The sequence below is a fragment of the Mirounga leonina genome, unplaced genomic scaffold (assembly GCF_011800145.1).
Source record: "Mirounga leonina isolate KUSES-001 unplaced genomic scaffold, KU_Mleo_1.0 Mir_129, whole genome shotgun sequence".
Taxonomy (NCBI): domain Eukaryota; kingdom Metazoa; phylum Chordata; class Mammalia; order Carnivora; family Phocidae; genus Mirounga; species Mirounga leonina.
Genome location: NW_023270323.1, coordinates 50747528 through 50764128, shown reverse-complemented (window position 1 = coordinate 50764128; position 16601 = coordinate 50747528). Strand labels below are relative to the sequence as shown.

Sequence of the window (16601 nt, the reverse complement as noted above, 5' to 3'; positions counted from 1 at the left end):
CGTCTTACAGTATCGCTTATCTCTCGAATTCTGCCCTCATGATCCAGTAGTTGTTTATCTCTCTTTTTCTCAGCTTCTTTATTTTCCATCATTTGGTCTTCTATATTACTGATTCTCTCTTCTGCCTCATTTATCCTAGCAGTTAGTGCCCCCATTTTTGATTGCACCTCATTAATAGCCTTTTTGATTTCAACTTGGTTAGATTTTAGTTCTTTTATTTCTCCAGAAAGGGTTTCTCTAATAACTTCCATGCTTTTTTTCAAGCCCAGCTAGTATCTTTAAAGTCATGATTCTGAACTCTAGATCCGACATCGTACTAATGTCCGTGTTGAGTAGGTCCCTGGCAGTTAGGACTACCTCTTGTTCTTTTTGTTGAGGTGATTTTTTTCCGTCCTATCATTTTGTCCAGAGGAGAATAGATGAATGAGAGAACAAAATGCTAACAGGGTAACAACGTCCCCAGAAAATATACTCTAAACAAATCAGAAAAGACCTGAAGCCGGGGGAAAAGAAAGGGAAAGAAAGAGGAAAAAGAAAAACAAATACAGAACAACCAAAAAAAAACAGAATATGATCAAATATGATCAGGCTGGTGCATAGATCAGTGGCACACACTAGATTTTGGGTGTATTTTGGTCTGGTAGGAGAAAATGCCTCCCAAAATTTTAAAGAAAGAAAAACTTATATATGTACAAAAATAAGGGTTGATATGAAGGGATGGAATATGACTGTAAAGATGAAAATTATAAAAAATTTTATAAAAGGGAATTGATAAGTTTGAAAAAAGAAGAGGATTTAAAAAAAAAAAAAGAATGTGATCAGGCAGGAGAGTAGAACAAAGCCGTACACTGGAGATTTAGGGTATGTTTTTATCTGTTAGAAGAAACTGTATCTCAAAATTTTAAAGAAAGAAGAACTTATATATATATGCCAAAAATAAAGGTAACTACTATGGATAGAATATGACTAAAAATGAAAAATAAAAATGTTTCTTAAGAAAAGGATTGATAAGATATTGGTTGAAAAAGGGAAAAAGAAAAATTCCAAAAAAAAGAAAATTCAGAGGTAGATGTTAAGGCCTGACAAAAGTAGAAGTTTATATAGTATGGCACGTGTTATAGGGATAATAAGCTTTTGTACAGGCTTCAAATTTAGTTCTCCTTTGAATATTCACTGGTTCATGAAAAGTGGTTTAGAAAACCATCCAGAGATTCATTTTACTACAAAAAGGAACAGTTTTTGGGGTCTGAAGGGATTCGTACTTGAAGATACACCAGTTAGCAGGGGGTCGTGTTGGGCATTCTGCAGACAGAATTGTTTCAAATCTGCAGCTGCCTGGCAAACCTTCACGCAGTTGAGCCCAGCTTCCCGCCGGAGCTGTTGAACCACTTTCTTCATAGTGGCAACGCTGGAGGAACCAGACATGGCGCTCTCAAGAGCAGGCAGATTCATCCGTGCGTGGATCGGTTGGTTCATGGGTCCACTGGGCCAGATGGTGGGGCAGCGCGGCCGGCCCCTCTCCTTCTGACTACAGCCCTGTAGCTAAATATTCTCCATGTGGTTCACCCTTGAACACTTCAAGCCCATTCCCATTAAAGGGCTTTGCCCTGGCTGTGCTCTCTCTGTAGGAATGTTCACTCCCTCATCTTCTTCACATGGGAGCTTTCTTTTTGCTCTCCAGGTCTCCACGAAATGTCACTTCCTAGAGATGCTTCCCTTGTGACCCAATCTAAAGGAACCACCTAGAGGATTTCTTTTACATCACCCTATTTTAGTTTATCTGCATAGCATGTGTGAATATTGGATATTTTGCCTTTTTCATCTATTGGCTTGCTTATTGTCTCTGCCCCACTAGATGATAAGTTTTACAAGAACAGGGACGTGTCTGCCTTCATGACAGCTACATTTGTAGTCCTGGTATCGTGCCTGACACATAGCAAAACTCTGATGGGAATGTGTTGAACAAGTGAATGCCTTTCTGAGCATATGAATGAATGAAGTCTCAGTCCAAACATTACTTGCTTAAGGAAGCTATCTCTGAGCCCCTGGTTCCTCCTAGGATATGCCATGTACCCACCTTTTTGCTCCCCTATAATCTTAGGCATAACTCTCAGTCATGCATCCAGTTTGTTCAAGAAGTACTTGTTTTTTTGTTTGTTTGTTTGGGTTTTTTTTAAAGATTTTATTTATTTATTTGACAGAGAGAGAGATAGCGAGAGCAGGAACACAAGCAGGGGGGAGTGGGAGAGTGAGAAGCAAGCTTCCTGCTGAGCAGGGAGCCCGACGCGGGGCTCGATCCCAGGACCCTGGGATCATGACCTGAGCCGAAGGCAGACGCCTAACGACTGAGCCACCCAGGCGCCCCAAGAAGTACTTGTTGACCATTGAGCACATGCCAGGCAACATCCCAAGTGCTGGGAATACAAAAACAAACCAATCAGACCCTCTTCTTGTGGAGCTTCCAATATTGTTTGGGGAGGCAGACAACAAACAGTAAATCTCCAGTGGTGATAGATGCATTTTATTGAGTAAATGCTTTTAGGAAAAGTAAGACAGGATATGGGGGTTAAGGAGTACCAGGTAGTCAGAGAAGGACTCAGTGATAGGACAACCTTTGAGCAGAGATCTGTAGAAAGTGATGGAGCAAATCATGCAGATGCTTTGGTAGGAGAAATCCAGATATAGGCAACCAGGAAAAGGCTCGATCCCAGGACCCTGAGATCATGATATGAGCGGAAGGCAGATGCTTAACTGACCGAGCATGTTCAGAATATTCTAGGAACAGTAAAGAAGCCAAGTGTAGGTGGAGTGGAGTAAGAGAAATAATTGCAGGAGAGGACATCAAATTCAGATCACATGGGACATTGTGGGCCAAGATTAAGGACTTAGAATTGTACTGAGTGAGAAGGGAAAGGGGGACATTATAGGACTTGGGTTCAAGAAAGTCACTCAAGCTCTATGAAGGGAGGGGAATGGTACAAGCAGGAGGGTAGTGCAAGTTAAGAAGTGATCATGGCGTGGTCTAGAGCCAGTGATGGATAGAATGAGACATCTGGTGAGGTGAAGTTTTCATCACCTGTCTCTAAGGTCTCTAAGTTCTCAGGACTGGAATTGTGTCTTACTCAGTGTATCCCAGTGATAAGTCCAGTGTCTGGCACCTAGTAGACCGTTGAGTTAAATATTATGGAATTGGTAGAGTATGGAGTTACATTTGACACAAGGTCTTCTAATGTCTTTCTGTATGCCTGTCGGGCAAGCTGTTCTCTAGTGTTTCCTTAATTTTTTTTCATTTTAAACGAAGATATTTAATGAAAAAGCTAATTAGACCCTCTGATTATGAACTCCAGGTAATTCTATGTGTGATACACATGGGTCGGTTGTTGCTCGGACATAGAAACAACTGAATGGGAGGAACATCAAGCTCACCCAGAGCAGAGAACACACATGGCTTCAGAAAGACAAGGTGTTTAAATAATAGTGTGATTGACTTGCCAGTGTTCGGTTAATGCCCTTGGTTATGGAGAAAAGGATAGAAAGGGAACACGAGGGGAATAAAATTGGGAAAATACAGACAGATTGGGGCAAAAAGCAGGCGGTGCAGGACCCAGTGAGTAAAGGACTTGTAATTCTATCCACAGGTGCCATCCGTTCTTGCTTTCTGAGGTTTCTGCTCCATTCCCACTGCCGGGACTCTGATCTAACCCTTTTCGCTTCAAAAATTGGATATGTGAAAAGCATCCTAACTGAGCTTGTTCCCCACTTACTGCCAATTGGTTACAGGTTGTTGAGGAAGAGACTAGTTTTCACTTATTTGTAAGTTCCCAGGGCCTGAAAGAGTGTTTAATATTTAGTGGGGTTTAGTAAAGCTTGGTGAGCAGAAATGCCTACACCATCACCCTGCCTGAGTTTCTCTATACATCACCACCAGAGCAATCTTGACGTAAATGTCATGTTGTCAGGTCCTTTGCTTAAAAGCTCTTAATGGCTCCCTGCTGCCTACGGGGGTCCCTCTTTACTGTGACTCAGCTGTCTCTCCACGTTCATCTCCCATTCTCCCCAACACAAACATGCACTCCAAGCCTGTCCTCTCAGAGCACATCTAGTGGATTGCTCATTCTTGACTTTCTTATCAGAAATACCCTTTCTCAGAGTGCCTGGATGGCTGGGTCAGTGAAGCATCTGGATGGCTCGGTCAGTTAAGCATCTGCCTTCCGCTCAGATCATGATCTCAGGGTCCTGGGATCGAGCCCCACATCGGGTTCCTGCTCAGTGGGGAGTCTGTTTCGCCTTCTCTCTCTGCTCCTCTCCCCAGTCATGTGCACACGCATGCACACTCTCTCTCCCTCAAATATATAAAATCTTAAAAAAAAAAAAAAAAAGTACACTTTCTCTTCCTCACCCCGCTCCCAACCTCAAAATCCAGCTCAAGGCCTAGCTTTCTCAAAAAGTCTTCCCCACTTCTACTCTGTAAACTCTTATAAATCCACCCCACCCAGCCCCCACTGGTAATCTGACTCAAGAGTAAACCCAGTTAGTGCAGGAACCTCTAACTGCGGGGGTACTTGACTCGGCTGGGCACTTAGGACACATCCATTTTGAAAGTGATTTTCATTTGAGTCCAGCCATTCAACTCTGTGTCATTCCTTAAGAATACCTTCTGATAGCCAGCTTCCTTAGTGGCACGTGGTATTTATCTCATTTCATCTTCATCACCAACGTTCATAAACCTGTTCCTTTTTTTTTCACCTTTAACCTCCAGTAAATCCTGGGCTTTTTTTCCACCCTCAGACCCCCAGTGAGAGTGCTGTCTTGTCCCTGAGCTGGTGCTTGTGAATGATCCCCATGTCTTCATCTCTGGCTCTCTCCCTCCAGAGTGACGTGAAGAGAATTCTCTGGTTTGGGAATACTACTATATCTGAAATGGAAATCGTCCTTCTCCCTTTTTCCAGTTTCTCAATTATTACCATTTTCCCATTCAGTCTTGGCTTCTAGTGCATTCTTCACCCTTTACAATCTACAAACTGCCCGTTCCTGTTGAGTTACCTGCCACGGTGTTTCTTAGAAGTTCACCTTTTCATAGCAGCAATGTCCGCAATAGCCAAACTGTGGAAAGAGCCAAGATGCCCTTCAACAGATGAATGGATAAAGAAGATGTGGTCCATATATACAGTGGAATATTACTCAGCCATCAGAAGGGTTGAATACCCAGCTTTTACATCAACATGGATGGGGCTGAAGGAGATTATGCTAAGTGAAATAAGTCAAGCAGAGGAAGTCAATTATCATAGGGTTTCACTTATTTGTGGAACATAAGGAATAGCATGGAGGACATTAGGAGAAGGAAGGGAAAAATGAAGGGGGAGAAATCGGAGGGGGAGACAAACCATGAGAGACTATGGACTCCAAGAAACAAACTGAGGGTTTTAGAGGGGAAGGGGGTGGGGGGATGGGTTAGCCCAGTAATGGGTATTAAGGAGGGCACATACTGCATGGACCAATGGGTGTTATACAGAAACAATGAATAACGGAACACTAAATCAAAAACTAATGATGTACTGTATGGTGACTAACATAACATAATAAAATAAAATAAAAAGTTTACCTTTTCTTTTTCCATTTCACAAGGCTCTGTCTCTACTCAGCCTTCCGTTTCTTAATAGCTAAGTGACTATGGAAACCTTTTCCTGATCTTTCCCTATCCTGGGTGTTTTGTCTTCTGGGCCAGACTATACACAGATGCTCAAATCCTCTTCCTGAAGCAGTATTTACCACATTTAATTCATTCTTAGAACTTTTTTCCACATTTTTACTTGTCAGAAATCGAATTCATCTTACAAATAAAGGGTGTGTCATGGTGTAATTGACAGTGCGTTTCTTTTTTTAGTGGAACAAAAAAGTTGGACAACCTACTACTGATGTTTGCAGTTCAATAAAATACAGCACATTATGTCATTATGGAAGTTAGTGGAAACAGGGTGTATTTTCCTGTTAGACTAGGATTCAAATGCTAGGTTTGCAAATTACCAGTTCTGTGACTCTGGGCAAATTGCTTGATTTCTTTGACATGGTTGACCCTTCTGTAAAATGAGTGGGATCGTTATGAGAAGTCATGAGATCACACAAGCGCCTGGCACATCGAAGACACTCAGCCAATGTTAATTTGTCACTGCTTCTCGCCTTTTTAAGTCTTTTCTCCTGGTGAAGAACCTAGTGTAATGAAATTATGTGCATTTTTCTTTTGTCTTTCTGAGTACAACAGACCTCTGACCAAAGGCATCTATCTGTCTGAGGGGTGCTTAGTGTCTGGTGCAGAAGGACTATAAATGGGGAGAATATTTAGGAAATATTATGTCACATACAAGAAAGACAAAAACCTTAAAGGTCAGGCTGTTGGCTTGAGAGAAGATCCAGCTAAATTCTTTTAATCATTTCCTTAGCACATCAACCAGTACCGTAGGACTCTGAGCCTGGAGATATAAAATACAGAGAAAAGGGCCCCGTTTGTCCATAAGGCAGAGCCAGAACCTACCCCATGTAGTCTCTGGGAGGATGGTAGAAGGAGAGAGAAAGGCAGAGTCAGTAGATAGACTTTTCCTTTCCTTACTCTGAGTTCTTCAGAAAAGGGGCTGTGGGTTAGATAAGTGAAAATAAGTGGGTGGATAAGTAGCCCTAAGGGCATCTTGCCTCTGCTGTCTGCTTTGGACTCCAGAAAGAGACGGCCATACAATAATCAGCCCCCAACACACCCCACCCCTGCCAGCAGACCTGGGTATGGCCACAGCACGGCCATGGCGGCAAGCAACCGGAAGTTTAACTTTCCCACGCTCCCCTCAATTATCGTGTGTCACATATGCTGAGTTAAGAGCCAACACTAGTCTCCATAACCAGGAGTGGTAGCTGCAAAAAAGGCCCGTGGTGAATAAACTGGACGGAGCAGAGGCCCCAAGGCTTGGGGCGGCTCACCCACAGCAAGGGAGTTGGCCTGGCTTGGCTGCTGAGCAACCCAAGGCTCTGACCAAGCTGAGAGGGAAAGACCAGTCCATGGGCGACAACTGCCTCAACCCCAGCCATGATGCCAGCGACCGGGCAGACAGTGGGCATCACCTGGGGACTGTGCCCAAGAGCTCCATTTTCCCCCCTCAGGATCTGAGGTCATCTGGAGGTCATCTTAGGGAAAAAGAAACGGGGGAACAGGGAAGCCAAGTCTTTTGAGAGACTCAGCATTTTGATCAAGGAGAGAATAAGCACTTAAAGAGTCCTTGAAAACATCAGACTAAGGTTTAAACTGGATAGAACTGAAAGTTCACTTTGTCCTGTGAGCCAGAGAGTGGAGACTTGGACAGGAGGCACAAACTAGTCTTAGACAAAATGAAGAAGCCACATTCTCTATGCACATCCAAGTTGTACGTTAAGTGAAATTCCATGAGTCTTCTGTTAGCTTCACCTTGGGAATGATTCCTAAATTGAACGGCTGCTTGGTCTCACGCCGAAGGTCCATCCATTGCTCCTCCACCACAGCCCTCTGATTCTGTCGAGCCCCATCTCCTTCTCTGTTCTTTTTTTCCTTCCCACTGTCTACGTGCTCACAAATCTCAGAATGCCTTTTGCCTCCTGAGTTACCAGAATACATCATTGGCTTTATAATTGATAGGATATGTTGTGACGCCCTTGGTCTGTTCCTCACGTTGTCAACTCATCACCCTTTTCCATTTCCTGTTAATCAAATGTGTGCTTCTTTCTAAAGCGAGATGCCGTATCCTCTCATTCAATCACACGTTGTTTCACTCAGGCCAGCACTTCAATTTATCTCACTCACTTCACATTTCAGTTCCGTCCGTCAGCGCCTGGGCAAGTCTTAACCAAGTTGATATTCTGTCCGGTAAGTGAGTGACATCACCCTTCTCCCGTCCGGGAGCCAGTTAGTGGAAAGGGGGAAGGAAGATTGATAGAGATGAGAAAGGGAGGGACCTTCATCGCTCCAGTGTAATTATAAGTGTTGGCTCGCCATTTCTGCAGCATGGGAGGGCTCTTCTGGAATTCTCACCCCTGACTTCCCAAGACAGCATTATTGTTCCTCCTTTACTTGCGTGCCCAGACAATCTTCTGCCTAATACTTCTCCTAAATATAGAGCCTTGGCCCTGTGGGGAGCTCCAGAATTTACTTGGAGGAGCTCTACTTTGCTGAACATTTCATTCTGCTAAATTGTGGCTGGCTGATTACCCCAGTGCTGGAAATCACCCAAGAAGATTAGTCCTCCAGTAAGCAGAATGAGAGATCCTCATTTGCAGGTGACATTTAAGTGTCCCAGTTGGGTACAATCACCATGAAGCCTTTCTCAAATTCTTTTTTTTTTTTTTAATTCTTTTTTTTTTTTAAAGATTTTATTTATTTATTTGACAGAGACACAGTGAGAGAGGGAACACAAGCAGGGGGAGTGGGAGAGGGAGAAGCAGGCCCCCCGAGAAGCAGGGAACCCAATGCGGGACTCGACCCCAGGACCCCGGGATCATAACCCAAGCCGAAGGCAGATGCCCAACCGACTGAGCCACCCAGGTGCCCCGCCTTTCTCGAATTCTTAACACAAGGCAGCTCTTCCCATCCTCATTTTTTATTTCTTGTAGCAGGGAGAGGGCACCTTTAACAAGGTGGCACAGTAAAAAGAGCACTCATTTAAGAGATCTGCTTTGTTAATAATTCGTTATGAATCATTGAAAAAGTAACTTCAGCTTGGTTTTCTTATCTTTAAAACAAATTGCTTCTTGTGCTTGATTTTTGCTTTCTTTTGGCTTCCACAATGATGATGTTGTGACCTCCTCATCTCCATTTGGATAGGCTGTCAACATTTCTGTCTTTGCGGGGTGGTTCCATCCGGAAGTCCCTCTTCTCTGAAGAACAGTCTCCTATGCATTCAGCCTTCAAGTCCAGATTGCCTCACTGATGTCTACCCCCAAATCCCCAGGGCCAGATTTAGGTGATGGGTCCCATGGGCCTAATTTATTTATCCACAGACATTCACTGAGCTTCTGCTCTGCACTAGGCAGAGTTGTGGGCGCAGTGGATACCCTAGCATTGAAAACCAACCTAGTCCCTGCCTTCCTGGAGTTGTGAACAGTGGTGACCAGAGTGCCGCTGGCTGCGAAGGAAATATGGGGTGCCCTGGGCATGCACAACGGGAGGCTTCGTCAAACCTCGAGGCATCAGGACAACTGCTGAGGAACTGATGTCTAAGCTGAATCCTGAAGAATGGGTAGATGGAGAGGCTCATGTGGAAAAGAAAACTTCAAGCAGAAGGAAGCTATTTTCATAGGCAAATTTGGGAAAGAATGTCAACATTATGTTGTACTCACTGCCCACCAGCCACTCATTCTAAGTGCTGTGTGTACATTAACTTGTTTAATCATTGCCATGAGCCTCGTCGGTAAATTCCATCTCTTCCACTTCATTGCATGAGGACACTTAGAAATACAGAAGTAAATCACTGCTGGAGATCTCACAGCTGGTAAGGGGCAGAGGCAGGATTTGAACCAAGGCAGCGTGGTCCCACTGTCCAAGCTCTTAGTGCACCAAAAAGCCTCTTGTATTTACACATTCACGAAAAGGTATATGGATAAGTACAGATGTGTAAATGTAAGCATCTGTAAATACATGTGCATGTATGAATGTATGGACATCTCAGTATATATTTATACAATTATACAAACGTGTGAAGAGTATATACATAGCTAGAGCATGAACAGTGAGGGAGAACATGATCCAAAATGAGGTTGGGGAGTTAGGTAGGGACTAGATCACAGATTTCTTAAAGCAGGTCAGAGATCCTAGATCCTATCTTCAGGCTGATAGAATGCATAGGAAGCACCATCAAGTTAATAGTCCAGGTTCAAATCCCACCTCTACTCCTTGCTGCCTCTGGAACTTGGGATGGTTACTTCTCTATGCCTCACATTTTTCATTTACAAAACAGATAATATTCCTGTCTGATAAATAAGTTACTCTGTGTAATATCTGGTAGAGTAAGAGGAAATCTTAGCTCTGGTGATCGGATCTGCATTTTAAAAAGTTCCCTCTGCCTCAGTGTAGTGAATGGAGTAGGTGGAGCAAGGAGAGAAGCAAGAAGGCACTGTAGGGACTCACAATAGGAAGCCAGGCACAGGTGCACGCAGAGGGGGCATTCCAGAACAGTGGTTGCTGGAATCCCAGTGACGGGAACAGAGCCAACTTTGGGTTTTTCTCTCAGGCACAGACTTTGTGGTGGGCGTGCTGCCACTGAAGGAAGCTGGTCCCTCATTACAGCCTGGCTACTATTGCTTTGTGGAGGGAGCTTCTCCAGCTTATTCTCAACACAGTTGCACGCACAGTGGCCTCTGGCTTGTGGCTCTTTCTCTGCCCCCAACAACAACTCATACCCTTTCTCTGCCCGCATGTTCATTAGGCCTAGAACGTCAGAGGTCCTGCCTTAGTCCATGATTTAGTTTTCTTCACTGTCACATTACAATTGTTGGGGCTGTCCAGAGGCTCAGTCTCCCAAGACACAGAGGCCTCAGGTGTGAGCTATTAGTCCTCCTCACGAGGTTTTGGATGAAGCATCATCCTACATCATAGGATTGTGTATGACCACTCGGGCCAGCCCATCCTCCCTGGGCTTGAGTTAGCAACCCCACTTTCCCAGAAGAGCCTTAGTCCTGTTCCCATAAATCTTAGTCCTGTATCTCACATGATAAACATGTGAGATAAACATGTCTTAGTCATGTTCCCATAAATCTTAGTCCTGTATCATGACCAAGAGAATAATTGCAAGGTGACCTAAAGTCAGTATTTGCTATATAGTTCTAGTAAAAGTGTGGCCATGGATGATGTGGAGCTGAAGAGGGTTGTTTTTTGTTTTGTTTTGTTTTTTTCATGTATCCTATGCATCTTGGGGAAGTCATCCTAACCAGAGCAAGAATTACCATACCTCACCATACTATACCATACCATACCATACCTCAGCACCGGTAAACAGTATCTGGTGAACCTAGTCTCAAGTTAAAGACTCCTCCCTGTCTACCTTCTCCTGTAAGATGAACATTCTGTTTAACAGGACATAACTAAATCAAAATCAAATGAGTGCTGTATTGACCTTGAAAGTTATGTCCATAGCATAGTAATGTTGCCCTCATTCAAAACTTTCTGACCTGTTGTGTGTTCTTTTGTATATTTTTAGTGGTGGCAGATAGGTTTGATTTTTTTGAAAGCATGAAAGGTCTTTTCAAAGCCACGTCTTATCATGTAAAGGCCGATAGGCTGGGAAAATACCATTTTTAATGAAAACAAATCTAACAATACAGTGACAAGAGTTTTTTCAATACAAAATGAGAGAATTCCTACAGAGGAAATTGTGGGGCGGTGGCAGAATCCTTGGAAGGGTTGAGTAGCCTCCCACTGGAATAACTGAGAAACAGCGTTCATTTCAGTGCTGCATTTATTCAAAAACAAAATCAGTCACATCGCCTCTGAAGTTAACATTTTTGTTTTGCATTCAGGTAGTGTCTTATAGCATGGGAAAATTGAGAAGGAAAATATTTTGGAAAATATTTTAATTCAAAGGCTTTTTCTGAAGAAATGGTAGTGTGAAGCCTTTATGAATGCACATTGACCTTTTTTTGGGGTAAATCATGAGGTCATTATTTGTTACTTACAGGTCGCTTTATTGTTTGCTTGGTAATCTGGGTATTTAAATGGCTAGGTCTGATTCAAGTGGCAAAATTTGTTAGGGCCTTTATTTGCTGGCTTTTTGTTTTCAGACCAATTCAGGACATAATAATCATGATTCATTAGCCTCCCTAAGAATATTTTAAAGCAAGTCCAATGGTTTTAAGTAAAAAAAGGTAAAATCAAATTACTTTCCTGGGTGTTTATACTTAATGATGAAATAAGTAAAGGTACATAAAATGTGCTGTCAACAAGTTAGTATTCCAATAAATGGTAAATTAGATTCAGTGTCTGCAGTGCCTGGACATTAGGCTAAAAGCTAAACTTAATTTTTGTAAGTATATAATAAATCTTGTCTTGTTGAGCACTTTGGATTCCAACTGCTTTTTGCCAGTTATTGATCATGCAGATATATAGCAGATTTGCTTGCCCGAAATGGTGTTTTGTGTTGCATAAGTTAGATGTTTCATTTATTTATTTCCTCTCTGCCTTCATGGTTGCTTGATTTTATCCTCTTTCATCATTTTCTGCCTATAAAGACGTTTGAGAAAGAATAATTTAAGGGAGAAAATCTGGAAGCAGGAGGACATTTAAACAAAGTGACCAAAGTAAGGTGACCTGGAATTAGAAAGGCCTGGACGAGGGCCGGGGTGGCCAAACTTGAAGGAAGTAACAGGGACAAAAACTATTGCAAAAGACTTCCACTGGCGGCAGATAAATCACGTGACCCTTAGGCGTCTATTTAAAAATATTGTTTTGATTTTTACCCTGGTCATTTATTCCACATATATTTGGTTAGATCTTATCGTTCACTCTGAATATACTAGGTGTTTGATTTAAACATCTGTTCTTGCACTCAGTTCTACTATGAGGAGGGGATGTGTGACGTGTAGAAAATCACAACACTCAATAGATTTACAAAGTGTCATTGAGATGTAATTCACCTACCACAAAATTCTCCCATTGAAAGTGTGCGATTCAGTATGTTTTAGTATGTTCACAGTTGTATAAGCATTGATTTTATATCATTATCATCACCTCAAAAAGAAATCCTGTGCTCTTTGGCTAACACTCTCAAATTGGCCTATTCCCCTCCCTCCCTACTCTAGCTGACCACTAATCTATTTTTTATCTCTGTAGATTTGCATGTTCTGGACATTTCATATACATGGAATCATACAACACATTCCTTTGTGACTAGCTTCTTTTACTAAGAATAACGTTTTCAAGTCTCATCTGTATTGCAGCATCAGTATTTGACTACTTTTTATTGCTGAATAATATTCCATGTATGGATATGTACTGCATTATATTTATCCATTAATCGCTTGATGGACATTTGGACTGTTTCCACTTCCTTAGCTATTATAAATAATGTTGCTATGAACATTCATGTGCAAGTTTCTGTGCAGACCGTGTGTTTTCATTTATCTAGGAGAACTGTAAGATCATGTGGTAACTCTGTTTAACTATTTGAGGAACTGCCAGGCTGTTTTCCAGAATGACCGCACCATTTTGTATTCCCACCAACAATGTAGGACATTGCTGCACATTTTCATTAACACTTGTTATCAGTCTTGTTTGTGACAGCCATGCTAGTGGGTGTGAAGTGTTATCTCGTTGTGGTTGATTAGCACATTTCCCTGATGACTAATGATGTTGAGCATCTTCTCATGTGTTTATTGGCAATCTGTGTATGTTCTGTGAAGAAATGTCTACTCAGATCTTTTGTCCATTCTCAATCAGGTTGTCCCCTTATTATTGAGTTGTAGGAGTTCCCTATATGTCCTAGATGGCAATGCCATTATCAAATAGGGTCCTCTTTTTACTTTCTTGGTAGTGTCTCTAACTTTAATTTTGAGGAAGTCCAATTTATCTCTCTTTATCTTTGGTTACTTGTACGTTGCTGTCCTATCTAAGAAACCATTGCCAAATCCAGGTTCACAAAAATTTGCCCCTGTGTTTTCTGTAAAATTAGTTTTATAGTTTTAACTCTTAAGTGTATGTCTATGATCTGTTTCAAGTTAGTTTTGTATACGGTGTGAGGTAGGGTGTCAAACTTCATTTTTTTTACATGTGGATATCCAGTTGTCCCAATACCACTTGTTGAAAAGATGAGCCGTTCCTCATGAATTGTTTTGGCACCCATGTTGAAATCTGTTGACCACAAGTGTGAGGATTTATTTCTGGATTCTCAGTTTTATTCCACTGAATATCCTTATGCCAGTACCACACCGTTTTAATTACTTTGTAGTGAGTTTGAATCTGGAAGTGGGAGTCCTCCAACTTTGTTCTTCTTTTACCAGATCGTTTTAGCTATCCCAGGTCTCTTGAATTCCCATGTGAATTTTAGGATCAGCTTGTCAATTTCTGTGAGTAAGCCAGTTGGAAGTTTTATAGTGATTGCACTGAACCTAAAGATTAATTTGGGAAGTATTGACATCTTAAGTCTCCCAGTTCATATACTTGGGATGTCTTCCAGGTTACTCAGATCATCTTTAATTTCTTTCAATAGTGTTTTATAATTTTAAGAGTATAAATTTTACATTTCTTTTGTTAAATCTGTTCCTGAGCTTTTTATTCTTTCTGATGGTCTTTTAAATGGAATTGTTTGCTCATTGTTAGTGTGCAAAAGTACATGTGGTTTTTGTATATTGATCTTATATCCTACAACCTTGCTCAACTCATTAGTTCCAACATTTTTTTTTTTTTACAGATTTTATTTATTTTAGAATGAGAGCATGCAAGGGGGGTGGGGGACAAGGGGAGTGACACGGGGTGGGAGAGGGAGGAAGAGGGAAAGAATCCCAAGCAGACTCCATATTGAGCCTGGAGCCCAGTGCAGAGCTCAGTCTCATGACCCTGAGATCATGACCTGAGCCAAAACCAAGAGACACTTACCCAACTGAGCCACCCAGGCGCCCTTAGTTCCAACATTTTTTAGTGGTTTTCTTAGGATTTTTAATATATGAGATTGTATCATCTATGAATAAAGATAGATCTACTTCTTCCTTTCCTATCTGTATGCATTTTCTTTGTTTTTCTTGCCTAATTGCCCTGGCTGGAACCTCCAGTACAGTGTTGAATAGAAGTGGTGAGAATGAATAGCCTTCTCTTGTTCCTAGTCTTAAGGGGAAAGCTTTCATTTTTTATTAAGTATGCTGTTAGATGTAGTTTTGTTTTTTGTTTTTTTCCCATGTATGCCCTTTATTCAGGTTGAGGAAGTTAAATTCTGTTCTTGGTTTTTTGTGTTTTCATCATAAAGTGTGTTTGATTTTGTCAAATTTATTTTTTTTCTGTCTCTGTTAAGATTGACCATTTGGTTTTTGCCTTTTATTGATATATAGTGTGTTACATTAGTTAATTTTCTGATGCTAATCCAACCTTGCATTCCTGGGATAAATACTACTTAGTTGTGTTGTATAATACTTTTTATATGCTGCTGGGTTAGGTTTTCAAGTATTCTTGAAAACACTTGAGTATTCTAGTATCCTCTCCTTTTGTTTTATATTCATGAGATATTGCTCTGTCATTTTCTTATATTTTTGTCTGCCTTTGGTACTAGGATCATACTGGTCTCATAGAGTAAGCTGGGAAGTGTTCTCTCTTCTAATTTTTGGAGGACTGAAGAATTGATAGAATTCACCAGTGCGTCCATCTGGACCTATGCTTTTCTTTTAAATCACTAATCTTTTTTCACATTTCTGTTGACATTTTTTTTGTTTTGTCTTGAGTCTGTTTATGTGACTTGTCTCTCTCTGGTATTTGTCCATTTCCTCTAAGTAATCTAATCTGTTGGAATACAGTTGTTCATAGTATTCTCTAATAACCCTTTATTTCTGTAAGGTCAGTAGTAGTATTGGCCTCTCTTCCACTCATGATTTTGGTAATTTGAGTCTTCTCATTTTTTTTTTTTAAGATTTTATTTATTTGTCAGAGAGAGAGAGAGCACAGGTAGGGGGAGCAGCAGGCAGAGGGAGAAGCAGGCTCCCCACTGAGCAAGGAGCCCAATGAGGACCTCAATTCCAGGACCCTGGGATCATGACCTAAGCTGAAGGCAGATGCTTAACCAACAGCATCCCTTCTCTCTTTTTTTTTTTAATCCAGCTAAAGTTTTGTCCATTTTGTTCTCTTCAAAGAATCAACTTCTGTTTTCATTGATTTTTTTCTATTGGTTTTTCTATTTCTGACCATTAATGTCTATTACCTATTATTTCCTTCTGCTAACTTTAGCTTGCTCTTCTTTGTCTATTGTTTTTTTTTTATTTAAATTCAGTTAGCCAACATATAGAATATTATTAGTTTCAGATGTAGTTTAGTAATTCATCAGTTGCATAAAACACCCAGTGCTCATCACATCACGTGCCCTCCATAATGCCCATCACCCCACCCACCTCCCCTCCAGCAAGCCTCAGTTCCTTTCCCATAGTTAAGAGTCTCCCATGGTTTATCTCCCTCTCTGATTTCTTCCCATTCCATTTTTCCATCCCTTCCCCTATGATCCTCTGTGTGGTTTCTTATATTCTTCATATGAGTGAAACCATATGATAATTGTCTTTCTCTAACTGACTTATTTTGCTCAGCATAATACCCTCCAGTTCCATCCATGTCGATGTAAATGGTAAGATTTCATCCTTTCTGATGGCTAATATTCCATTGTGTGTGTGTGTGTGTGTGTGTATCACATCGTCATTATCCATTCATCTGTCGATGGACATCTGGACCCTTTCCGTAGTTTGGCTATTGTGGACAATGCTGCTATGAACATTGGGGTGCAGGTGCCCCTTCAGATCACTGCATTTGTATCTTTGGGGTAAATACCTAGTAGTGCAATTGCTGGATCATAGGGTAGCTCTATTTTTAACTTCTTGAGGAACCTCCATACTGTTTTCTAGAGTGACTGTACCAG

General features: G+C 41.4%; 2 protein-coding genes across 2 annotated transcripts in view; one reads left to right on the top strand and one right to left on the bottom strand.

The window, feature by feature from the left end:
- The window catches only part of NWD2 (NACHT and WD repeat domain containing 2), a 119776-nt gene that overhangs the window by 11828 nt on the left and 91347 nt on the right, over positions 1-16601 (top strand). The window lies entirely within an intron of this gene.
- Positions 1112-1702, bottom strand: LOC118010631 (guanine nucleotide-binding protein G(I)/G(S)/G(O) subunit gamma-5-like). Its single transcript, XM_035005162.1, has one exon. The coding sequence runs from the start codon at positions 1474-1476 to the stop codon at positions 1213-1215; it is 264 nt and encodes an 87-aa protein (XP_034861053.1). The 5' UTR covers positions 1477-1702; the 3' UTR covers positions 1112-1212.